The sequence below is a fragment of the Clarias gariepinus genome, chromosome 27, assembly GCF_024256425.1.
Source record: "Clarias gariepinus isolate MV-2021 ecotype Netherlands chromosome 27, CGAR_prim_01v2, whole genome shotgun sequence".
Lineage (NCBI taxonomy): Eukaryota > Metazoa > Chordata > Actinopteri > Siluriformes > Clariidae > Clarias > Clarias gariepinus.
The window spans coordinates 1,241,969-1,269,399 of record NC_071126.1 but is presented as its reverse complement, the minus strand read 5'-3'; the positions used below and the strand labels follow the sequence as shown (position 1 = coordinate 1,269,399).

Below are 27,431 nucleotides of genomic sequence, written 5' to 3'. Positions count from 1 at the left end.
ATAGAAATGCATTCCATGTTTATTTCTCATGTGGATTGTTCACTGAAGGAAATTGTGTTTATATTAGAGAGCATTGCTGAGATAGATCTATAGAGGCTCATTTTTCAACTTTGTCCTGAAGTAAAACAACAACAACATGAAACGTAGTGATAACCCTGCATTTCATAAGAGAGCATGCAAAACTTCAACTAAAGCAATAATTTTAGAGCCTGCTGTTAAGTAACAGGAATATAATAAATATTATTTATAATACATGATTATAATAATATATGATTATTTAATTATTGTTATTATTACATTTATATTATTATTATTATTATTATTATTATTATTATATTTGCTGTCTCTGACATGTTAAAATATTGAAATACAGAAGAATATAGGCTACACAATAGAAGAACTGGCTATATAGAGAAAAGCTCTTTCACACACTCATTCCCCATAGCTCTTATCCTGTACAGAGTCACAGGAGACCTGAAGTCTATCCCAGGGGACTTGGGGCACTGGTCAGTGTACACTTTGGATGGGGTGTCAATCCATTGCAGGCCACACAAGCACACAAACACACTCACTCATATACTAATGCCAATTTGGAAACGGCAGTTAAGGTTACTCTGAAGACCAGAGCACCTGGACAAACCCCACACATACAGACTCAAGGCAGGAATCAAGCCATCAACCATGGAGGTGTTAAGCCACAATGCTAACCAATATAAGAAAAAAGCAACAAGAATTATCCATCATTATCTGGCTGGTAAAAAAAAAAAAAAAAGAAAGAAAGAAAAAGAAAAGCAAACAAAAAGATCAAAATCCCCTATTTTGCTCTAAAAATTAATGCCACCATTGATGTTGCCCTTATAAGACAGTTATTACCTACACCCTTATGGGTTTTTTTTTATTATTATAATCCATCCAATTGTAAATGATTGACGGTTTAAATAAAATTACTTTTTCATTCATTCATTCATTCATTCATTCATTCATTCACGTGTTTTGTTGTCCCTGTAGCGTGAGCACACGCTGATTTCAGCTTTGGCCTCCTCTCCCCCATCACCCCCCCCCCCCTCTCCCCCCCCGCGCCAGACTACTATTAAAAACGCGCTGACGTCAAAGCGGCGGCCATGTTTGGCGCGGGCAGATCGCGTCTCCATTGAAGAAGAAGCTGCAGTAAAGCCAGGCAGTGCCAGCAGGAGCGGACTTCAAAGCGGTCAGACACTAAATATCTCACATCCTCAGGTAAGGGGCTGCTCTTTATAGGCAATGTGCTAAAAAGTCCGTTTATGATTCGTGTTTTGTGTTTTGTTTTAAAATGATTATTAGAATGAAAACCTGAACCAAAGAGAGATTGCGAATTGAAAATGTTACCCTGCGAGCAGTGTGCTGATATGTATATGCCCCCCGTGTTATGGTTGTGATTAGATTGTCACATACAGTAGCTGTGATATGATGGTGATGGTGATGCTGGGGATTGTGTGCTAGATGCCGCGGGCCGGTGCGCACGATGTGGGCGGATTCTGCGCTTCAGCACCTTGGACAGTGACAGCGCTCAAAACGCCTTCTGTTTCATCTCGAGTCTAAATAAATAACATTTAACATCACACATTATTTATAGATTATAGATCAAAGGTTATAACGTCCAAACGGATTGAATATGTGTCTGGTAAAGGTGTTTTGTTTTGTTTTTTTTTGCTTATTTATATTCCCTTTATGTTATTCTCTCTTCTGCTGAGCACTAAACCGATAGACATCGTGTTTACGACGTCGTTATTGAACACGTCGTACCTATTTAAACACACGCCTTGCTGCGGGTTTTTTTTACGCACCGCATGCGCCTTTGGGTTGAGCCAAAACAAAAACTGACAAACAGGCGTGACATCGGAAAAATTATATATATATATATCCTTTGCGGACAAGATCAAGGAAAAGAGAAACTGTCGTCGGATGGCGTGATAAACTGCGACATACCATAAGAGAGAGAGAGAGAGAGAGAGAGAGAGAGAGAGAGAGTTGTGGACAGTAAAAGGAAACACATTACGCATCAGACATCACTTGTGTTATTAGTCCTTAAGACAAAGAGAGAAAAGAAAAAGGACAACGCGACATCATGTGTGTATTTACGTGACAGGGGCAGTAATTACCGACCGTGTCGTCTTGTCAGCGCTGGTCGGTGGGTGATGGGCGGGGCCTGGTGTGCGGGGGCGGACAGGGGAGAGACCCGCACTGACGGCGCATCTGCGGGATCGCTGGTGTTCACGTCCTAACGCGGTATCATTTCCCCCTGGCTCTGTAACACCGAAACGACAACCTACAGCAGCTCTCGTTCCGAGGATTTTATAGATGCTGCAGTCAAATCTGTCTCTATCTGTTTTGGAGCATCAGTTTATCCCTGTTTATTATGTGTGAGGTGTTACTGTTACTGTTACTGATGATGATGATGATGATGATAGTGATTTGTTGTTGTTGTGCTTTAGTGTTTATAAAGCTATTTTCTGTTTACGCCATGATTAGTCATTGCACATTCGTGACGCAGGGGAAAGAGAGAGAGAGAGAGAGAGAGAAGTAAATATATATATATATCTTCTTCATGTCGCGCTTTCCGACAGACATGGTGGAAAATCCCAAAAGCTCCTCTCACTGACCTCAAATATTAATAAAAGCTTTTTTTTTTTTTTTTTAAACCAGACACCCGCTGTGGAAAGGCGTCTATTGTGTAGGCCTGCATTGTGTGCTTGTGTGTTTGTGATTGTGCTTCTGTGAGAGGCAGGTGGGCTCGATCAGGGCACGACTGTGTAATGCGGCTGTTAGACTGCAGCGCTGCTCCTGCGTTTCTCCCTGAAATGGTGACTCACAACGCGACCACGTACACCAATCTGCACCAACACCCCCAGCACGTCCCTGCTTTTCACAACGCCATGTTGTCAAGATGGAACCATTTGTTGACAGACGGGTGCTGAAAACCCGGCCGCATTTTAATGCCCTTTTAACACTTAAATCATTTAAGAAACTATCATATACATCATTTAATAGATTCCTTTTGTGCACCCACATATCTTTTATCTTGAAACGCAAATAAATTGACCATGTATTTGTTAAGGATTGTAATGGACTTAAATAAGCCATTTTTATTAGCAAACTTTTTAATGTATCCTTATTATCATATATAAATTAAACATCGTTTCCTTGGAGAATATCAAGTAAATAACTTAATTAAGTAATAGTTTCAAATGGTGATTCAGAGATGAGTAAAAATATTGCTAAAAGCAACAATAAAGTAACTGTTCATAACTATTTTACATTGTACATAACAAAGTTTACATGCTACATAAACAAATATATGGTCATGCAAAATGTTGAGCTTTTTAAAAACAAAACAAAAATAAAGTTAAAGGTTTCAATTATGCTATTCAGCCTAACATAAGATAACGTTTATATTTACACCCTTTTCCAGAGCGACTTGCATTTTTATTTCATAAAACTGCCATCCTTGCTCAAGGACCCAACAGTGGCAACTTAACCGAAGTTAGCTGTCGGTGGTGGTGTTTGAACCTTCTGATCCGGTAACCCCGAGTAGAACATGTGATTCCCTTACTACGTGTAGTGTGTTCATATAAACTGGAAAATCTTAGTGGATAAGATGTTTAGGTTGCGCACCATAAACTTGCCTCAGACTCAAGAGATTATGATGTCACAAAGCTATGATTTCAAGTAAACAATATTTGGCCTCATATCAACATATTAGGGAGTTTTTTTTCAAACATGTATAAAACCTGTTGTATATATATCTGGCTGCAGTGCTAGTTCCAAGGACAGATGAAATAAGAGGGTTGCATCAGGAAGAGCATCCGGGGTAATACTATATATATATATATATATATTTTATATACAATTTATACATTATATTTGTTGCTCTATTGTATTGTTACACACTTTTATACCAACTGATGATTACAGCACATCATTATGTATGCCGTTGGACTGTACAGAATTTGTAGATCAATAAAGCAAAATAACTGATATATGGCATTTGGCAGACATCCTTATTCAGAGTGACTTATGTTTATCCTATTTATTCATTTGATTAGACTAAGGCATTAACCTTCAACTGCATGTAGGAGATAAATATTATTCACTCTGAATAAGGGCTTAATGGCCCAGTAGTTGCAGCTGAGCAGTCCTGGGACTTGAACTCCTATCAGGAACCCAACATTGCAGTCAACAACAGCCTGTTGATTCAGTAAATCTTAGATACTTATTGTTACATTGTGAGTGTAAAGCTGCTTTGCGGCAATGAAAATTGCTAAAAGCGCTATACAAATAAAATTGAATTGAATTGAATTGAATTGAATGTCATTCTAAATAATTTATTGCACTCTTAATAAAGATTAGATAACTCTCAATAATTCAATACAGAGAATGGGAAGAAATCTTTTTTCTTTGTTTTTTTTAATTTAATCTTTTGGCTGCTCCCATTAAGGGATCGTCACTGCGGACCACACAACAACTTGGCACAGGTTTTAAACCAGATGCTCTTCTTGACGCAACCATTCCATTTTATCAGGGCTTGGGACTGGCAGTGGAGCAATCAATAATAATAATAATAATAATAATAATACAAACTTAGCATCTTTTTGTCATGCTCCTTACATGTTTGTGTTTTCTGTAATAAAAGGTTGGGATATTTTTTGGGCCAATAACCTTTTTATTTTATTAATTTGCATCAGATTTTTTTTTTTTTACATAGCTTGTGTTTAAAAGTAAACAGATTTTTAATGTGTGGGAATATGTTTACAATGATTTTTATAGGACATCAAATTGTTTCATTCGACACAAGGTTTAAAATTTAAATTGGTTTAAAAAAGATTTGCGTGTTTTACTTTTTGTCAGCATAAAATATAGCTTTAGCAATTGTGGATTTTATGTAAAATAGAATGGCAAGCATTAAAGAAAGCAACAAGCTCATTATTTATACTAATGTAAAGAAAAATATATTTTAAGGTTAATTACATATTTTTCATTTTTCTGTTTTAAATTGATGTTCAGTAAGCAAAACTGTCAATAGAAGCGGTAATGCTAAGTGCTCTGAGTTGTGTTTAGACCTGTTCTTTGAGGCTGTATCACATTTTAAATGACAGACCATACTGCTGTATCTATCATGTTGGAACAGCTGCAGTGCACTGGGTGTTGATGGTTTATATTTATATCTTCCTCTTTTTTTTGTCAGGGATGCCAGTTTCCTGCTGCAGAATCCTCAGTAGCTATGGGGGCTGAATAATAATCTCCTTCCTAATCTACTTTTCTTATCTTATTTTCAATTATGCTACTGAGATTATTGGTTAGTTAATGGAGAGTACTGAGTGATAAAAAGTGAGGACAAATATCATTTGAGATTTTAAAAGATCATCAGACCAATGAAAGGAACATTTACAATTGAAAGCCAGAGGATTCACATGCCCTGGGGGACTGTTCTTATTTCTGGTTCGTTTGTTTTTCCATAAAAATCATGGGAGCATAAAATAGCATTGTAAAATAAACAGCTTTCCCAAAGCAGTTGAAGAGATATCTAATACACAGGCTTGTTAGAATAGATAGATAAGTGAAGATGGATGAATTTATGGATATAAAAGATTAGTTAAAAAACATTGAGGAGGAAAAATGACAAGATGTCCAGTGTAAGTCATTCTGATAATAACCGCTGCAGGGGATTGGGCTGGGGCTTGGTTCAGGGCCGTTAAAAAGAAGATTTAAAAGGATATCGGGGATTTATGGCTTTTGATTTCACAGCACATGTCTGCAGGTCATGAGTTCATTCATGTTTGTATGCAAGGGCAAATACATTTGACTGAGCTCTGTTGAAGGTCAAATGCCAATCTAGAGCATCTGGTATAATATCATCCATCCATCCCTTTCTGAGGGTGTTCATTAGGTGCAAACATTCAGTCTTACTCACTGAAACTTTCGTGAAGATTTCTGTATATTTCACGTTTCGTTTGCTACTTCCTTTAAATCCTAAATTATTTAAATATCGATGACCTATAATAACTATTCATCACTTAAATACAAAGATTGTTCTTTGATTAGAAAATGTATATTATTTAGCATGACTACATCAAATCATATTATCTTGAGAAGATATGAAGTGAAGGTATTTCTCATGTTTTCTGGCTTTTGGACCCCTAATTGCTTTTTTTTTTTTTTTTTTGTCTTTGTAGGTTTACTTTTTTTTGCTCTTTAAATATTTATCAGTCACTGATGCCAAGACCTGCTACTTTCTGGTTAAAGCTTGAAAGATCCTGAGTTCTATGTTTCTTCTCCATATGAACACACTCATACTCTCAGTTTGATTTTGAAAATGCAATTGTGAAATTTCATATTATGTTATTGCTAATAACACTTGTATAGAGGTGCACATGGAACAAATGCGATCCTTCTCCATGAGATTTAGTGAAAGTGTAATAGTGATACAGAAGACGCTCTTATGCAGAAGGTAGGAACGGTGTCAGGGATCTGGATATCTTCCATTTGTCTTGACACTCTGCATTAAAATATAGGGAACACTCGATTTTTAACCGAAATTGTCTATTTAAGCAGAAAATGTGGATTTAGTTGTCTGTCATAACATACAATTGATCAGTTTTGGTATCCTGAAGAAAAGGGGCAAAAATGATTGCGTGAAATAAACATTAGTGAAGTTTACATGTAAGAAATTAACAACATATCAGTTAACAGTATCAATCAAAATTTTTATTGTTTTGCTTTTTGTTTAATCTTATGTTATATTTTCTAACAAGGTGATGTATAAAACATTGTAAAAACAACATTTGGTTACTGGTGTTTTGTAGTTAAAACACCAAACACCTCATATGTTCTAATTAATTAAGAACAAAAAATCTTTTTGTCTCCAAAACTAAAACAATCAGCATGTTCAATTAAAATGAATACAGATACATTGAAGAACATAAAATCAATGTTTTTTTCAGCAGTTAACCCAGTCTCAACTCTAGAGACCCACATTTCAAAATGTTATGCAAAGAAGATTAGTCAAAGATTCAGATATGTGGGTCGAGATTTCAGGATGAGACTTCAACAAATAGAAGTTGTACAGTATATCAGTATTAGTTTATCAGTACTATGATTAAAGGGGGCAATATTTCTGGAACTGACAATGTCTTCGAGAAGTATAAGGAGAAGTAAAGCGACGAGGAAATAATAAGAGGAATAGCGTTGCTTGAACCCCTTCAGTTCTTTATTCTTCACATATATTTTTATATTAATTTTTCATTTTTTATTTTGCTTATTTTTCATATGAAGTTTTTTTTATATTTGTGTTTTTCCATCCTTAAATTTTCCTTTCCTGTTCCCCCTCTCCTTATATCTATTTCAGTGTACTTTTGTAGAACTTTTTCACTTTAACAAAACTGTCAAGTTAAAAAAAAAACTAAAACAACTGTGCAATATGATGAGGGAAAATCGATGTAATACAGAGATTACTTGAATCCACCCTTTTTAGGTGCATAGCATTCGTGAGCAGCCATACTCCTGTATGCACTGTGCAAACATAGTTCTGTGATTTTGGTCAGTTTTTACATCAGTGGCAGTGTTGCCTGTATTTAGCTTCTCTTGTGTAAATACTGTAGCCTAGACGTAAACAATAGAAAACAACAGAAAAATTTTCAACTGTTTGAAAAGAGAAAGCAAGCTGGTGTACACAGTGAAGTTTCTGCCGAGAGCAACAGTGTCATGTTCATGTCAGAAAATGAAAAAACCTTATGGTGAAAAAAACACAAAAAAAAGATCATTTCATTTATGATTTAAAAACCTCTAGTTAAAACAATTAACTGTTCATGTAGAAACATCTTTTAATTATCATTCTTATATGGCAGCAAGTCTCTTCAATATTAACCTGCAAAAAAATCCTGAATCAATCTCTCTTTCTCTCTCTTGCTTACAGTACTCACTGAGTAGTTGTATGTGCACGCAAGTGTTGCCAGACCCCAGAATAACTGGGGAAAATTATGGCGAGTTTGCGTATATAAAACATTGCGTATATAACTACGTTTACCAGTTGAACTGCAGTAGGCTGTTTGAATTTTTTGTTTGTTTGTTTGAGTCTGTAGCCTCACTGTGTACCACTAGCTTAGAGGTGACCGCAGCTGTCTCATGATCTCTCAATAGAGATGTGAATTGGTTGATTTACTAGATCAAGGGTCTGTTTTCTGTGACATGTGATGATATACTATATATTAAATAACCAGACTGGTTCCAAATCAGACTCGCACTGTTAAACTATGATACCAAAAAAAAAAACCTATGACATGAAATTATTGTACCTTGTACAGAGACCCAAATTATCCTCCAGACACTATAATTATTTTACAACACTGGTGCGTGCATTGCATTCAAAAATTAGAGGTAGCGTACAAGCAGGCATGCGTTTTTTGTGCGTGCTATAAAATCTTGTCCTGCTGCGCCCCTGCTATTAGGGACAAACACCGTAAGTCTGGCTGGGTGTGTGGACAGACTGCAGGTGGACTGCGTGATATCGGGGTTGGGAGGGGTTTCGGTGCTGCAGTGGAATCTGGCGCTCTGACTGCAGGAGGATCACAGATGGGCATGTGAAACAGACCCGTGTTCGATAGGCGTAAAGATTTTCATTATATCTTCAGCCCTCAGCCATGAAAACACCCTTGTACCCTACCATTATCTTTTCCTACTCTGACTACATAGAAATAAATGCATTGTCCTGCATGATGATTGGGCTATTTTAATTATAATGAGCTGTATAAACACATATCATTTAAAGTAGTAGCAGAGCACTGTCAGCGATTTCAGCTTACTGCGTTGTACTATAGAGACGCCGCAGTAATGCTTACCTTTGCACAATTGTTTATGCATTGTGAGGGGTTTTTTTCTGGTACTTTAAGCTTCTGTTGATAAAATTATTGATAAACACATTCCCTCATTTAGCTCATTTAAATTTTATATTGCATCACTTAAATTATATTTCATGTAAACACTTAATTTTGTACTTTATATGTACATAAGGTGTGTTTAAGATTATAGTAGCTTCGGGAGAATGAGCCAAATACATTGCAGTATAGTAAAATTCTTTTACTATGTCATTAAAGCCTTGCTCGAAGTCCAAAAAGCAGTGCTACAGCTTAAACCTTTGACGATCTGATCCGTAACTTAGAGGTTATTCTTCTCTTGGGAAGGTGTTGTCATGAGTTGCTATAATGTGAGTAAAATAAAACATTTTTTCATAATCAAATTATAAATCCAATAAATTATAAAGATACATCACAAAAAAAATAGTGAGAAATAAAAAAACTAAGAAATGCCTATGTCTAACACACCCAGAATCCTGATCCCATAACCGGATTAGAAAGATAATGTCTTAAAACAGGTTTATTAAAATTCAAGATTGAACACGGTAAGTTTGTTTCCCTTTTATGGGACAGAAAGGCTACAAGAATGACACCAAGAGAGACAGAGGCTCCAAAAACAAAATGGCAGGGAGACAGGCACAAAGCCAAGCTGTTCTTATTGAGGCCTGTGTAGAAAGGGAGTCATTCAAGATGTTCTCACCTCTCTATATTGAGGAGGAAAAGCTTGCAAACCAGGATTTGCAATGATGTTTCTATAGTGAATAAAGGTGTAAAAATGATCAACATTTGCAGAAGACCTCAAGCACATTACTGTGATGAGACTCTTAGCCTCAGTAAAACATTTGTTGGGTGCTAATGTTTTAGGGAAGGCTGTGTGTCCGTGAATGACGGTCCTGGCTGAGGTGGCTCGGAGCCCACTGCGGTCCATTCCATGAACATTCGGCGAGATGAAAATCTATGGATAACTTTTTGCTAGCTTGTGAAAGAGACAGATCTGTCAGTGGGAAGTGTACACACAATCATTCACCAACACCACTTGCACATGTACAGGAACTCGTCAGGAAGTTATTAGCACATCCCCCATTCAGTCCTGATCCCACTTCAAGACAATTTCCACAGGGCTCTGGCGTACTGAGGAAATGTTCTAGGTTGTTGGTATCAAAGCACTAGTGGGATAAGTGCACCAGTCTAGTAGTGGATTCTATAGATAAACTATGTTTTGTTATTCTTTACAATCAAGAGTCCCGCTTCGAATAGAATGCCCCTGGTATTACAAATCCCTGACTTTATTTGTGGTGCTATATACTGTAGTAGACAGTTGTCCTTTATACATTATCCCTGATCTTACATATAGGCTGTTGCAGCACTAAGATACAGTATATTTAATACATTAACAAGTGACCGGCCGATGCCCCTGTGAAGGCCGGAGAGGGCCGCCTAAAAATTAAATGTTTAATTTTTAAAAAAATCTAATCTCTATGACAAAACTCGCGGTGAATCGCGATGAATTGTACTTATGGTCGCCATGCGAAAACACGTAGGTGAGATAGGGGTGTAAGACAAAAAGCTATTGTGTTACACACTTTACACAATTAACGTAATATTGCTGATGGGCCCTTAATATTTCTTATGTCAACTTGTTGTTTAGGCTTTAAACTAATGTTTTGCAAGGTCCCGGGTTCAAATCCCACAACCACCAAGTTGTCCCTGTTGGGCCCTTGAGCAAGGCCCTTAACCCTCAACTGCTCAGGTGTATAATGAAATTAAAATGTAAGTTGCTCTGGAAAAGAGCGTCTGCTAAATGTGTGTAAATAATAAGAGGACTAGCGTCCCTTGTAACCCCTTCAGTCCTTTATTTTTATATTATTTTTTCATTTTTTATTTTGTGTATTTTTCATTTGCAGTTTTGTATTTGTGTTTTTCCATCCTAAAATTTTCCTTTTCTTTTCCCCCTCTTCTTATATCTGTTTCAGTGGCTTCATCACAGCTGACCCTTTAAGATAACAAAAATCCCTCTACAATTTTTGCATCCTCAGTGTCTTTAGATCACACAGGCCTGGTTTGGTGACATATAAATTCCCTAGGAGAAGTATATCAAAATCGGGTGCATTTTGGCAAATTAAACAAAATAACTGACTTCCTAAATATTGTAATAAGACTTTATGTAGCCGTTATAACACTATAAATAGTGGATATGTGTTTATAATTATTGTTTTTCCACCCTAATGCTCCACAACATTTTTAAATTTCTTGCCTTTCTTTACATAAACTATACAGTTTGGACAATTTGCGTAACCCATGTGTTGGTGCATGTGTACAATACAGTTTCTGGCAGTGAATTTTTTCAGTCAAACTGAAATAGGGTGTTTAAATGCAGAGCTGCTACAGAAGGTGAGAATAATGAGATCTGTCGGGGGACAGATGTGCTGTATTTAAAAAAAATATATTATAAAAAAATAAATAAAATATTATATATATACACTACCGTTCAAAAGTTTGGGGACACTTGCAAATTTCTTTGTTTTTGTTTAGTGATTTATTTTCTACATTCTACAACAATACTGGGGATTTCAAAACTATAAAATAACACATATGGGATTAGGTAATTACGTAACAACAAGAAAACCAACAGTTAGTTGTTATTTTAAGACACAGAGGTCAGCCTTTCTGTAATCGTTCTTGCAAGAACTGTATTGTCAAGTGAATTTGCAAAATCCGTCAAGCACCATAATGAAACTGTCTCTCATGAAGGCCGTCCCAGGAGGGCGAGACCAAAACCTACCTCTGTCTCAGACGAGAAGTTCATTTAGAGTTATCAGCCTGAAAAATGACTAATTAACAGCACCTCAGATTAGTGGCGTTATGAAGTCTTTACAGAGCAGAAGTAGCAGAAACATCTCACCATTAACTGTTCAAAGGAGATTAATGCATGTTTTGGACGCCTTCAGCATTCCTTTACAATGTAGAAAGAAATAAAAATCAGGAACCATCATGGAGTTAGAAAGTGACCCCAAACTTTTGAACGTTAGTGTAAATACAACACAGTTGATTATGTTGCTGAAGACATTTCACAAACCACTGCCTTTACAGTGGTATGAAACATTGATGACAACAGGAGCTAAATAATGCATGCCTAATGAAGCCAAGGCATGAAGCTGATTGAGTAGAAATGTGTTACATTACTGTGATCTGTCAAGTGAAATCAGGTTTAATAAACCGGTAGAAAATGGCTGCAATACTAAAAGAACTGATATGCGTCACTGGGCTGTACTCTTTGTAGGCATGTGTTTTGCTCTGTAAGGCTCTCTCTGATCACTGCACTCTGGAGTCAGGTTTTTGCGTCAGGATGGGGGTTTCATCTGTGGACATTCGCTTTCTCTGATTTTCACTGAAACATCGGGAAAACAGGATATCAGGTTGGAATAGCGCCAAACAGAATTGTCTCTTTCAAACATAAATTCATAAAATTATCATTTGGAATGGCTTTCACAACACAACAACCTGCAAGGGATGCTACTGATGCCAAAAACGACATCTTAGCAAGCTGCAGTGTCTTGGATATAATCAGAAAGATTTATCACTGCTTATTAGAAAAGTATAAGAAACAAGGTGATATTGATTTCCTTTTTGGTATAATGCAGTACTTATTGGTCTGTGCTGACTTAGCATGTGCATTCTCCTTCTTATTGTGTAATCTCCTTGTCTCATGCTCTGTTGTATAAGCTGCTATTCAGTTACAATTGACCAGTTCCAGGAAATCAGTGTGTGTGTGTGTGTGTGTGTGTGTGAGAAAGAGATTGTTTTACATGTCGAAAGCACAGTTTTACTCATCCAAACGTTATCAAAGACTTTACAAAGGCTTGTTTTGTTTACTGTAGCAATTCATGACATAAATCAGGAAGACGGAATGATAGAAAATGAGGAAATGGTGCATTAAAAGAGTAGAAGGTTTAAAGAATATTCAAACAGATTAAAGCAAGAGTGACGTCTAAATGATAGGAAGAAAAAACACTGGCTAAACAAATATACTAATGCTTTTGTTTTAATGCCAAAGGAGCTTCATAAAGCAATACTTTAATGGAGACATAGTATTTGTTGTGTGTTTATGTGTGTATGGTCTGAGTGATGATAGTATGATAGTTGTTTTATCGCAAGGTTTCCAGGCTTTCTCGTCAAAGTGTGGATTGCACACATAACAATAAGTGTGATCAGCATGATTATAAGTCATTACAGATGCTGAGAAATAGACTATTAAGGCAAGGTTGCACTTATGGTTTGTCTCAGTAACATTGCATTGGTTCAGTGTTCTGCCTTTTTGCAGAGTTACATAACCAAACCACATGAGCTTGTGAGAGGGGAAGAGGAAAGGCTGGGTCGTTAAAGGGACAGTAAATTAACAGTGTGTAAGTACTGGGTTTAGGCTTAATATTGATTTTCTCTGCCAGCTCTTACGTGTCATGGATGTTTATTTTATTCTGCTTTAGAAAGTCCCTCCACTGCATAATGAGGATGTTCAACCCGGGTACTGCTTGAATTCTTCAGATATTTGCTTTGACATCTAGCCTCATTTCCCACGCTGCCGAAAAATAAATGGGACTTGCTCATCAGCATTTTGTCAGGGAAATTTCCTGAAATCATTTTAGACCTTACCCATTAATACATAGCCTGGATGAAGGATATGTTTAAGGAAAGATTCTGCTCTGCCTTTGTTAAAGAGGCTTTGTGCACTGACCTGGTGCATTGGTCATTCGCTAAAGGTGAAATCAGTGATGAAGTGAGTTTCAGCGTCCCTGAGATATGTTCCATTGCTGTATAAGGTCAAGCTGCGGCATTAAATCGAATTGCTCATGTTCTGATTTTATAGCACATTCAATATTTGCTCAGATCTAATTGAATTCCACATGTAAATGTAACGTCTGAAGGAAGAGAACGTGTCTATATCTACTCCTTATATTTGATTGTTAAACATAAGGCATCACATATTTGTTCCTGTATAATTAGAATCTGTTATAGTTTACATAGAGTGGAAACAAGTAGAGATGGACTAACATTTTCTTCTAGCACAGTGAGAATCCTGCAGGCCATCAGAAAAGAAAGAAGGCAATCTAGTAATGCAGAAGAAATGAGAAAAAAGTGATGCCCCAAACCCCAAACTTCTTGAAGTTAAAAAAAAAAAAATGCTTGTTATATTCCCAAATAGAAAAGGTTGCTTTTCCCTTTTTAAAAAAATAATAAATTTCAGCTTCATTCTGATTCATCATTATAAAATTCCTTAAAAAAAAATGTATCCAATAAACTACATAACACATTGCCATTAGGTTACAGAACTGGCAAAAGGTGTTTATTGATGCTGTTTAAAATAGCCTGGGTAGGTGAAATGGCTTTAGTGTGACTATAAATCCAGATGACCTCTACAAGTGAGAATGCTTCGACAATGGAGAAATCTTTTAATGGAAATGGAACTGAGAAGCCTTTAAATCTGACCGTGACTGACATGAATACTCTAATCACTACTTGGAAGACTTGCATGTTTAACTACGGTTCTGTTACAGGAGCATCTTGAATCAAAGTTAATTCAAAGGCAATGCAGAATTAATAAACAGTCCACCAACTCTTGTTTCTTTTATTTTCTTCCAGTTCTTCCCATATTCCCTGTAGGTCAGCTCCACCAGCTCCAACCCAGCAGCCATGGCAGATGACGCAGACATGCGCAATGAGCTTTCGGACATGCAACAGCGTGCCGACCAGCTGGCCGATGAGGTGAGGTTGCACAGTACTTTGTATTAATGGTGGTTTTGGCGGAATTAGTTCTCAATACACTGTATAAAATGGTGGAATGAGTATTTTCAGCATTCATAAGAACTGTGTAATGAATGCTTATTTCAGTCAGTTCAGCCATTTCAGGGTTCAGTTATAAATTATGTTACTGACCATGAAAGTTGCATTAAGATGGTATTTCTGTCCTTGCAGATATTTCTGCTTCTGTTTGCCATAATTGATATGGCACACTGTATTTATGAGCAACATCAGCCTCATCTCATGAGAAATTTGTACCATTTGAGCTTGGAATAAATGCTAACCCTGTAAGAATGCTACCAATCCTCCTTTGTTTTCAATATACAGTATTGTGAAAAGTTCCACATTCCCTTATATTAAATGAAATTAGATTATGTATATTAAATAAAATTAACTGGGGTTGAAAAGAGAAAAAAATAAGCCATGTCATCAGCAGTCAGAGCAACACAAGGCAATCATGGGCAACTGTGAGACTGTCGACTTTTTAAAAATCTTACATAGAAATTCTAATAATAATTTTTTTCCAGCATATTTGGATATTTAAGAGTTAGGTTTCTAAACCTGTGAGCTACACGATTCTTCAAATAGCATATGTGGTATGATGGTAAATGTGTACATGCTCACGTGATGGTAAATACTCACATGATGTCTTTTATTCACCTTGACATGATTTCAATGTGTTAGTTTATTATTAATCTGCAGTTTTGGATGATTAATGTGACTTAGTATTAATATATATCTCTAAAAATGTCATACTGCCTTCTGGGTTTTTGTATATGACAGTAAAGTGAGAGTAAATTAATGAAGAATTTCAGTAACTTAGTGCTGTGAATAACTATTCACTCATTGGATTTCCCACATATCTCAGGTCTTAAAGATCTTGATTTCCAATTCTTCCTTATAATTATGATGTTTTCTATATCTCTTTCAACAGTCACTGGAAAGCACTCGTCGCATGCTCCAGCTAGTGGAAGAGGTAAGCCATATATACAGATTACAGAATATTCTAAACAATAAGTATATACAGTATAGTATTCTATTTATTGATGAGAATAAAATATGGACGGTAACATTTTAAAGGGAAAACTTGAATACAATATTGCTCTCTTTAATAATCAAAATTTTATAATAAAAAATTATAACAAAAGAATTTAAAAAACAAAATAACACTACTGGAGACTAAGGCTGCATTAACTGGCTCTGACCAGCACAATTTGCTGCTCAATATGTCAAAAGCAATTATTGTTGAGTAAAAAGCAAGATTGTGTTAGTGTAAAAGGGTAGAAGATGTAAATTGAATTGAAAACCTTAAACTTTTGATTCTTTTGATTGTGTAAAGCTGCTTTGTGATGATGTAAATCGTTAAAAGCGCTATACAAATAAAAATTGAATTGAATTGAAAACTTGAATTAAACTGATATTAATAAGAACCGTTGTGCTGTTACATGGTTTCCTATTAAATTCCTGTCTGCTGAACTTCGTGGCCAAAAACAAACGTTAGTTTTTCTTAACAAGTAGAAAGGAGAGAGAGAGCAAGACTTTTGCAGGGATGGCTTCTCTGCTATATACTAAGTGTCTCAATGTCATGTTTATAAATGGTGTCTATTGTACTCCTAATGCAGAAACAAGAACAATGCATGACCTCTAATTGAAGGAACAATAAGGAGTGAGGACAACTGTAGCTGATAAAGAGAATGTGACTGAAAATGGACACATACCTGCTCTCAGTCCATGATTATTAATTTATTGATGAGAACTACTGTAGATAATCTGGGTTGCGATATGTGCCATACGTTTTCACAGAACAGACGCTTAGCTGCTAATTTCAGGTTTTCCAGAGTGGGGTGTACATGCTGACACGAACGCATTCACCCCCAGGGAGTTTACTTGTCGTGCTCCATCTCAGCCTGATATATGGCATTATGCAGCCTCTTGATTATAGGAAACATTGATGCTGCTTCCACTGCAAATGCTGATGCAGCTCCTCTTTGTGTTTAAGCTCAGGCACATAACTGAACACTTTCAAACAACATAAAAGAGAAGACCAGGGCATCCCAAGAAATAATGAGATGATGCACACAGGCCGAGTGAAAACAGTAAAGCTAATCAAAGTCTCAGTCAAGTATTGAGTATATATCAATGTCTGTGGCTTAGCGTTCATAAGCTCACCGACAAACAGTAGTCTGTAAGTCTAATGAATACTAATTACTGAACAAGTAATTTAAAAAAGACCATGGGTGCCTTGTTAAAAAAAATGAGATTCATTGTACAGTTCCATGTCTTTTTTCACATGCGGAAAAGATTATATAATTATAAGAATAAAAAGAAAAAAAAAAGGAAAAATTACCTGCATACACCTTGCTGATTCCAGAATCTAACATGATATTGCACTTTATACAGTTTCACCACCAAAGCATAAGGCTTCAAAGAGAATCCTAACCTTCAAACAGGAGACATGAAACCATTTTAAAGCCTTCCTTAAACCTTATTCCTACTAACACATTTATTTAGGCCCTTTGATGGTGTCCATGACAAATATACTACAACAATTAGACTATAATCAATGCTGACCCGGTCACTAGGTCTCATCCTTATCAACTCTCCAACAGGTTTCCCAGGAGCATTGTCACATGTCATAGATAATTAAGATTCCTTGTTGTCACATACTGTAGGGTAAATGCTAACAGCTGAGGAAAGAAAGAAGGCACTGTGTTTGGTTTCTGTGCATTCGTTACTGCTAATATTTATCCTACACCTTCCCTTGAGGCCAAATCATACTGTAACTCTGTAACCCAATAACCTGACATTACATAATCCTGCACCTTTCCCTGATGGCAGTTCGTAAAAGAATCCTGTAACTTCTCCCAGTGATCGTACCTCATCTATGTTTCCACTCTTTCCTACTTTCTTTCACCATCATCTGTGCCAACCTCTCCATGCCACTTGGTGCGTAGAGTAAAGATGCTGGTATCAGGACTTTGGTTATGCTGGATGAGCAAGGAGGTAAGTTTAAATGCTTTACAGCTGGATAATGACATATTTACTTACATAAAATCTGTATTTCTTATTATACTAGATGTTAAGTAATATTAAGAAATGTAACTTAACTGCCAGTGATGAAACAAACTGATGACTTACAGTAATGAACAGATCAATTATTCATTTTTTATGTTTATTCACTGTTTTCCTTTCAACTAACATCTTTCTGAATCTTTTCTTACCCTTGGTTCTTTTGTCCTTTCAGTCTTTTGTGCTTCTTTACCTCTAGATGCACACTAACAGCAAATAAACATGGCCTCGATTCATTTTTATATTCAACGTCTGGTCAGTGTTAAACTGTACCCTTGGTCGAGAACATTTTAAAATGTGAAGAAACTAAGTTTCTTTCTCTGTGTGGGGAAAAAAACGATCGATTTAGCTGGTGATGACAAACATCACTCTTTTCCATTAAACACTAATTTCTGTTTTGTATAATCCCTGGCTATGTGTATGGTAGTCCGAATATCCAGTATCTTTGTCTTGAGCCTTAATTAAAACACATGAGCTTGGGAGAAAAAAATTGAAACTGAAAGACTGTCATTCAGTAAAACTGTATTGCCAGTAAAAACATTATGATCTCATAAATGTAAATGTTTAAATTCTCCATGGATTCAGTTAGGGGGAACAAAAGGCCGTGTTTTCATGATAGATTTTTCTTGTGATGATTTTCACCTGCACAAAAAATGCCTACAGTATAGAAACATCTGGGAAATGGCTTCGAAAACCAGGGATTCTACAAAATCTGACAATAGTCCTGGGCTTCCTTCTCTCCAGACCTCTCCACAGTCTGCCTTTCTTCTTCTCCTCTAACTACATATCTAACAGTGGAACTGTAACTGCATCCCCACTGATCACGCAGCCACCTCCGCCATGTTCACGCCTTACCCCCACCCAGACAAATAAACTGTGATTTACACACACTGTTTAGTGAGACTCGCACACTCTGACTCAGTGAGCCATAACCCCTGCACTGGGCTGAGAGATTTCTGTCCTGGGGTTTAATTAAAACCATGAGAGCTACTGCTTTTGACCTCAGAGAGCTGTTATAATACTCTGTGGAAATTCCCATTATGCAGTACAACTGGTCAATTTTTTTGTTTTCAAAACCATTATATGATTGAAATGTCTTTATGTATGGACATTATTTTTACTCAAATGCATGCTGTCCCCACTAGATAAGCCACATCCAGCTTGATAGTATTCATTTCTCCAAAAAAAAAAAAAAAAAGCCAATAAAACTCATTCCACTGCTGTCATCCCTTTGTCCTGACCAGAACAACTCGATCGTGTTGAAGATGGCATGAACCATATCAACCAAGACATGAAGGAGGCCGAGAAAAATTTAAAAGATTTAGGGAAATGCTGTGGCCTTTTCATATGTCCGTGTAACAAGTAGGTACTGACCATGTGACGGAGGGTTTTTTGCGTATGTGGTGGCGTCCGTTTTTTTCCTCCTTAGTTTTCCTTTTGTCACAGTGACTGTCTGAAGTTTTTTTTTGTCTTCTCTTCTTTGTCTTCTCTTTTCTCCTTTCTTTCTTTGCTCCCTGTCTTCTTCTGACGTGCTTCGTTCTGTGGGGGATAAATTGCTTGTTGTTTAATCAGAACAACTGGAGCGCATCGAAGAGGGGATGGACCAAATCAATAAGGACATGAAGGATGCAGAAAAGAATTTGAACGATCTAGGAAAATTCTGTGGTCTTTGCTCCTGTCCATGTAACAAGTAGGTGCTGCTTGCCTGCCTGCCTGCCTGCCTAAAAATATTAGGACATAAAATAATACCCCCTAGAAATCTAGTAGCCCTAGCCAGCAGTGACTGAACTCACTACCCACGCTCTTCATCATGACCTGCCCCAAAGGAAACAACAAGCATGAGCCACTGGTCGTGCACACACTTCTTCTCCCACACATACACACACAGCTGCCCTGCAGACTTGGCTCTGAGTCCTCTATTAAGCGAGAGCGACTATCCACCAGATATCTGGAGTAAGGCATGCTGCACTGATCCTAACTTTGCTCTGAGAACCGCATGCAGAGATGAACAGGATGGTCCTTTAGAAAACCTTAGAGTTTGACTTGTCAAAGAATCCATAATAAAAAGCTGTATGGATGTGCCAAAGTTGAAATTTAAAACGATGTCGAAAAAAATGCAGTCATTTTGGTGAGCTTTTGGTGAGCTAATTAAAAAAAATAATAATAATAATCTGTCATGACAATTTTTCCTCCAAATAAATTTTTATGAATGAACAAATTCATTAAGCATCATAAGCTGACCAAAGTAATAAACTATTTTCCATGCAACTTTGAGAGCACATCCATCAATGCCACTGGCTTGAATGACAGCATGTCCCTGAATGCTAAATGCATGTTGATGCAACTCTTGCTATTAATGGAATTAATGCTGCCTGTTAAACCTGATGCTTAATGACCTTCGCAATGCTGAAGACTGACATATATTCTTTCTTATTAATCACATTCTAAGGAACACAATGTTAGGATTTAACACATGAGTGGTATGGGATAAGAAGAAGAAGAAGAAAAAGAAGACTGATGAAAATTTTGTGAGATGTGTGAGCATGTGCGGTGGAGAGAGCCATGTTCTTACTGGTTATCCCCAAGGGAAGAGCAGGCCAGATCTAGGTCAGGCAGAGAGAACTACAGTGGTGTCTGCTTTAATTCGATTATACTGGCCCTGCCTATTCTATCATTCTTATTCTTATATTTCTAATAAAAATATTCAAGCAAGTAAAGCTTTTGAAGTTTTATTTAAGAGAGAACCTGACCCTAATTATAAGTAAGGAATAAAACATGCAGGCTGAGACACAGCCACATAATGACGGCCCTGAATTTTAAAAACAGCAGGTCAACTTGATGTCAACTTGGCACTAATTACAGAATTAAATTATTTAAAAATCACCTTTTGTAACCTTGTTTTACAATTTCCTCAAATGACAAGTTAGTTAGCTGTTATCACATACAGTGCATTATATCTCATATACTGTAGTTTATATAGTAGGCTATCAATAATCAGTCCCTCACATTCATTTGAGGATAATAAGACCCGAGAAGTCTAAATACTTTCCTGTGACGGAGAACTTTAAACCAATATCTTTGCCTCTAACTGGTATAAAACTTTGGCTTATGTAGAGCATCCGCCTTTCAAATCCTAGTGAATTAGTATTTAATACTGTATCATATTAAGTTTTACCAAGTTAATCCTTATTAAAATATAAAGCAAATATTGCAATTTAGATTTATCTTGTTATATAAAGCATCCTAGTGTTTGTTATAGCATAGAGAATATTTTTTTTTTATATTTACAAAAAATAGACTTGATCATTCTTTAAGCTATGTATTGTTTAAAAAGAAATCTAAATCATAAATTTGGGATTAAATTTACTTAAGGTGTGTGGTTTTTAAAAGCGTTCTTTGGGTCGTACATCTCAACATAACTTCTCATGCAACTCAGACACTTGTGTTTTTTGCTGTATAGCCTTTATATAACATAGTTCATTGCTATTGATTAAATAATATTTCCCATTAATTAGAACCAAATGCAGGATGTTAAAGCAGTGAAAGTCTCAACCTGCATTAAAACATTGAAGAAAGCGAAACACACTGCCAATGTAGTTAGATGCTGAGGAATATAAATAACACTGCAGTGGGCAGTTTGGCTTTTTCTCAGCTAAGCTTTAAAATCCGGATCTCTCACAGCAGTGTTTCATGTGAACCATACCAGAATGTCTCGCTTTAGACAAACAATGCTTAACTAGATTGCGCTTCAGGAAGATGACAGACGTTTATGTAATGAGTAAAACAGGATGAGAGTTAAGTCATCTCAATGTGATGTTCTTCTATCGTTCTCAAACGTTTACTATTATACATAGGCACAAATCTTAAAATAATTAATTTGTTCTCTGATATAACCCAAGGCAAAATGATCAAGCTTATAAAATTACCACCACAAAAAAAAGACAAAAACTTTTAGCAGTGGAGCCCAATTTAAAACGGTCACCTAGGAATGGGTTCTCGTCCCTGCAGTTTCTTTTCTTTTGCGGTTGTTTGCACTTGTCTCTGACAGTGTGCCAGTCCCGTTATTCTGTGTTGTCTGTCTGCCAGGCTTCTTTGTTATTTGTCATAATCAGAGACAGGGAAACAAGCCATTATTACTGGGAAGAGGAAGCAGACCTAATGCATGGCTGACCTCTGAGTCCCAGATTATTCTTAATAGCTAGATTCCCCTTGTTTTTCCTCTGTTAAACCAAACTATGTATTTAGCCAACAGGCCATGTATGTTTTATGTCAGCAAGGCCTAACATTTCAGATAGCTCTGATTTGATTATGCCTGTTACTGCCTGCCTGTTAGTCCAGCATTTGTCCACTGTTGCTAGTGTGAGTGGGTGGAAACACTGGTCATATGGAGGCTTTCCGGCCACCTTGGCGCTCATGTTCTTCATGATTCACGCAGAATGAAGAGCGGAGGCAGCAAGGCCTGGGGCAACAACCAGGATGGTGTGGTGAACAGCCAGCCTGCCCGTGTGGTTGATGAGCGGGAACAGATGGCCATCAGCGGAGGCTTCATCCGCAGGTGAGGTTAATATGGATAAGAAATGGACTTAAGACAGCCATACCACTGAGACATCTTTGTTAAAAGCAAATTATCCTATATACTCTATATTGCAAGGGATGAGGCTAATTAAGTCTTTTATGAGTAAATAACGGTGTACATATTCATCTTCAGTGGTCGCTTCATCCTGGTCAGGCTTGATGGGGAGAATATATGAAAGACAGAATGTAACCCAAGCTCAAATCTGACCTGGGATCACTGGAGTCAAGAGAAACTCTTGTAATGTAATCACACCCTGTCCTGCATGTGATCGTCTGTGCAGGGTAACAGATGATGCCCGGGAAAATGAAATGGATGAGAACTTGGAGCAGGTGGGCGGCATCATTGGTAACCTCCGCCACATGGCCCTTGACATGGGTAATGAGATTGACACCCAGAATCGCCAAATTGACAGGATCATGGACAAGGTAGGTCTCACTACAACATTAAAACCTTTTTATTTTATTAGTAACAAGATTTTTTATGCTTCTTTTTGTACAAATTACAAAATGCATCATTTTATGAATACATTTGTTTATATTATGTGATTTTCATCGAGATAAAAAATAATAATGGAACCAGGGATGGCAGTGATTATACACTAATCCAATAATTTTTTTAAAGAATTTAGTAACTGATAATGTTTCCCTTGATAATGTAAAGTTTGTTTTGCATCATATTTTTTCTGTGCCTCACACATCTATTAACTTGTACTGCATAAGGGGGCACACTTGCAGTTCAGGAGGTTTCACATAACTACCTTGTTGGAACTGTGGTTTAAATAACTGAGAAAATATGTCCTTCTTATCATTATAAGTCAATGATGAATCAATTATTGATTGTCAATGTGTTCAACTACAGTATAGATTAGGAGATATATTAGTGTGCAAAGGTCTTCAGCCTCTCTTATTTCTACATATAAAATTTTATTATATGATGTAGATTAAATTAAATAAGGAGAAATATTTTTACAAAGTGCCCAAAGATCAATTTAAAAATTGATTGTTTATGTAATAACTTCAGCAGCAACCTCATTTGTCCTCTTGTCTGCTCCAACCACTCAGCATTCAGTATTACCAGTATACTAATCACCGGCCTGATCGTCTGTCATCATCTACACCTGTTTCTCACTGCTTCATTCCTCAAGTTTTATGCTTAAATGATTCATAGGTCACTGTGTGGCTTCACAAACAAAAATATTCCTCTAAAACTGGTCTGGAAAAAGTCGGAGACAAAAATATGCCAACAATGAGAGCTGGAAAAGCCTGAAGGATTATTCATTAAGACAAAATTAAAAATACAAGAAAGTTAGAAGTGAAATATTAAGAAATGAGGGGGTACAGTTAAGTTATTTAGTTGCAATATTAGCTAGGTAGTTAGCGGTCCTGTTTACTCAATTTAATGAGACAATACTTAATAGGTTAGTTAGGCTAACTTGGCCAAGGAATTGTTTTGTTCAACTAGCTAGCTTGTGAGAAATCTAGGATGATGGTTTTATTTACGCTAGTTGTGATAGCCTAAGATCTGCTTGAAAAAATTAAAATCACACAATATTGAAAAGGTCATAATTTGCTACATTTGTTGTGCTAGACGCACAGACCCCTCCTACCTTTACCTTCACAGACACACACACACACACACACACACACACACGCTTTCTCTCTGCTTTACACACCAACACTGCTCTGTCGCGATGCTTTTCAAAGATAAAGTGCAGGTTCATTTGTTTTATTTTTACTTTACAGCAGTGATTCCGTTAGTGTGTTTTTAAAAATGAAATTTGGTTTACGAGTGTTTTAGAATACAAGCCCGCTTTAGGAACAGATTATGCTCGTAATCCAAGGTTCCACTGTATATATTTGCCAGATGTAAAGCATAAATAATAATAATAATTATTATTATTATTATAACAGCTCAAGGAGCAACATGTTTGTGCACTTTTTAAAAATTTTAGTTCTGTTTTTAAATAAAGGGTTGGATTTCTTTTATTAATCAAAAAAATAATCAACAGATTAATTGATTATTAAAATAATCCTTAGTTGCAGCCCTAAATGCTATACTACATGCAATATGTCCAATAAAGCAGATTAAACTCTGTGGTTGTGTGGAGGTACTGTACAATGCAAAGTACAAAACACAATGCTATGATAACTTGCTTTTTGTTGTTGTTGTCCTACAGGCTGAGTCCAATAAGACCAGGATTGATGAAGCTAACCAGAGGGCCACAAAGATTCTTGGCAGCGGTTAAACGTCTGAATGGCCTGATTTTACTAACCGTGCAGTTTGTCAAAAGGCACAAACATGCTTTTATCTCGGTATTTACCTTCTAGGTTTGCACACATGCACATATCATCCCTACATTGTAAATGTTGTTCTGTGTGCTGTCTGTCGGCTTTTTCAATGATAGTCCTCGTAAAAATGATTTCTTATACTCTGTATCATTCTTTCCAAAGGTTGTATATAGTGCTGGCTCAATGGCTCTAGCTCACTTGTGAAGTTTTTATTCTTTTCTGTTTTTGTCACCTATATATGTATGCATATATGTGTATACATATACACCTGCTTGTATATGTATACATATATATATTATATATGATATAAACCTCTTTACTGGATGAAATATATAATAGGAATGCTCTACAAACTGTCTTTCCTTTTCAGTATCTCAGTATCGTCTTAGTAAAACTGTGTCATTTCATTAGGCTACTGTCATGCTCCTTATTTTGATGTTGTCATGGCAAATGATGAATGGGTAAAAGACGATTAATTATATGACAATGATACCGGTACAAAAGCACTTACAGTATCCTTCTTGGTTTCTTTTCATCACAAACATAATCAGTTACTGTTTAGACAAAGTGCAACTAGATTCTGTAGCTGTTATAGACATTGCATTCCAAGTGGTGTGAATTGTGCATAATGCATGACAAATAGTAGATTTTAGAGTCTTATAAATAAAACTTGTCTTAAAAATATTGAAAAAAAAAATCATGGCAGTAGCAAAAATTGACAAAAGCATGCTCAGTATTAGGACACAGTTGAACGTTCCATATTCCTGCAAGTTTGCAATAGTGCTCTCTTTCTGTCAAGATATATATTAACAGACTGTGACCATCGATGTAACATAATGCAACATGACCGAAAGAAGAACTGTAACAGACATGATAACAAATGATGGTTCTGCAAAAATGACCTGTTTTCTAAATGATTATGCAGCCTGGAAAAGATAATGACTGAAGTGCTGAATGGTTGAGACTAGATGTTTTCTGTATCATAGGTTTTGGATGCTCTGAGAAAAATAAATAAATAAATAAATAAATAAAAATAAACAAACATTTGCAATGTAAAGCAAAGATGCATATTTCTGAGAGATCTTACTTTTATAAGAAGACTGTATTCTGTTAGTTTACTTTCCCTGTGTGCTTTGTTATTGGGTAAAAAGAAAAAAAAAAAGAGAAAATAATCAGTGACAAAAAAGAGGTTTTTGTTGCTTCTGTACTTTAGAGCTATGCACACCAAATTGCTACGATGTTGAATAGTCTGTATAAGAAGACAAATAAATACCTTACCTGAATGACACATAGGTTAAACTGTGAGACTGGTGTCCTTAATGCATGTCATATTAAAAGCTCCCTCTGTATCCTGTCAGTCTGTAACGTGGTTGACATTTTGTAGCTAGCTGAATTAATTAAAATGAATATAACCCCTCCTGTATGTCATTATTGTTTTGCACATTTTTGGACAGATCCTGAATGGTCAAATTTAATAACCCTGATAAAACCTAAGGGGGGGTTATGGATTCATCCAAATTTAACTATAAAGTACAGCTAGGCTATACTGTGAATGACAGCATTGTTAGTTTATAGCACACAGCCTTAGTAACCATTTACCATTATGACTAAAAATGCATACTCTTCTTCTTTAAACTCTTTTTAAATGTAAAATAGATTAAATAAATGTAAAAATCTTTAATTATCGGCCAACCACAGTATCAGTGCTAATTACAAATTTTTATGGTATACATATAATACAGAAAAAGTTTATGCAACATGGAAGTGGCCAATCTTGCTTTCCTAAAAATTTCAAGTTCAGCTGTTTTAGAAAGACGATTTTACTGTATATGTGTCCTCATAAGGCCATTTTTCAGCGCTATACTGTCTTGCTTCAAACAATAATAACTTATAATGCCTATAAATGAAATTTATATTTCTTTATAAGTATTGATACTACAATTGGTTTAAGCTTCCAAAATCTTTGCTTAAATTAGAATATCCCGTTTTTGGTAAAAGATTAAAAAGCAGAAAATCTGTAGTGTCCGTAACCATGTCAAATTCACCTTGCAATATCTTAACAATTTTGCATTTTAAAATAATGCAGCTTTTCAGGTTTAGGTCTTTTCATGTGAAATCAAAATTGAAAATCAAAAAGTTTTATCTGAATGCCAATTAAGATCATTAATATTTGAATTTTAAAAAGATAAGGACACTATATACTGTAAAAGGGCATGTTTACAAAATATGGATGGAAGCATGGATTGGGAGATAAGAAGCATTAAGTATTATGAAAAATGGCGTTTTATGGTCCCATCTGAAAATGTACTGTTTCTACAGTAGGTAAGACATTTTTTAGTACCAATGCATTAATAGATAAGAAAGCTGAACCTGATACACACAATGTGACTGCATATAAACATTCATTTCTTAAACAGATTTATGTTGGTCAGAACCTTTCCAATGATATCTTTATGTTTCATACATGGGAGGTCCAGAAAACTGTCTGCATGTCTGACTGTCTTTCTATCTGTCCAGCCAGATTTTGTTTACTTCGCTACTTGCCTGAAGTTAAACCTGCACCATAAATTAAATCAAAATGTTTAGTAAGAGTAAAGTTAGGAGCAGTTATGTTCAGACGATTATAAACTGTAACTGTGGGCGCATCTTAAATTGACTGCTGAAAGGAATTTAATGGAACTCTTGCAGTGGTTAGATATCTACCTGAAGTTAAATCTGCACCATAAGTGAAATCAAAATGTTGCGTAAAAGTGATGTTATGTACACTACTAAAAGCTACTAATAAGCCACTTGCTCAATGTAAACAAACTCCTGCAC

At 36.2% G+C, this 27,431-nt stretch overlaps 1 protein-coding gene across 1 annotated transcript; it reads left to right on the top strand.

Annotated features, from left to right (window-relative positions):
• Nucleotides 1-1,117: 1,117 nt before the first annotated feature.
• Nucleotides 1,118-26,035, top strand: snap25a (synaptosome associated protein 25a). Its single transcript, XM_053489082.1, has 8 exons — nt 1,118-1,236; nt 14,523-14,645; nt 15,616-15,657; nt 17,636-17,684; nt 19,323-19,440; nt 22,186-22,305; nt 22,607-22,751; nt 24,503-26,035. The coding sequence occupies exons 2-8, from the start codon at nt 14,574-14,576 to the stop codon at nt 24,569-24,571; spliced, it is 615 nt and encodes a 204-aa protein (XP_053345057.1). The 5' UTR covers nt 1,118-1,236; nt 14,523-14,573; the 3' UTR covers nt 24,572-26,035.
• Nucleotides 26,036-27,431: the final 1,396 nt, after the last annotated feature.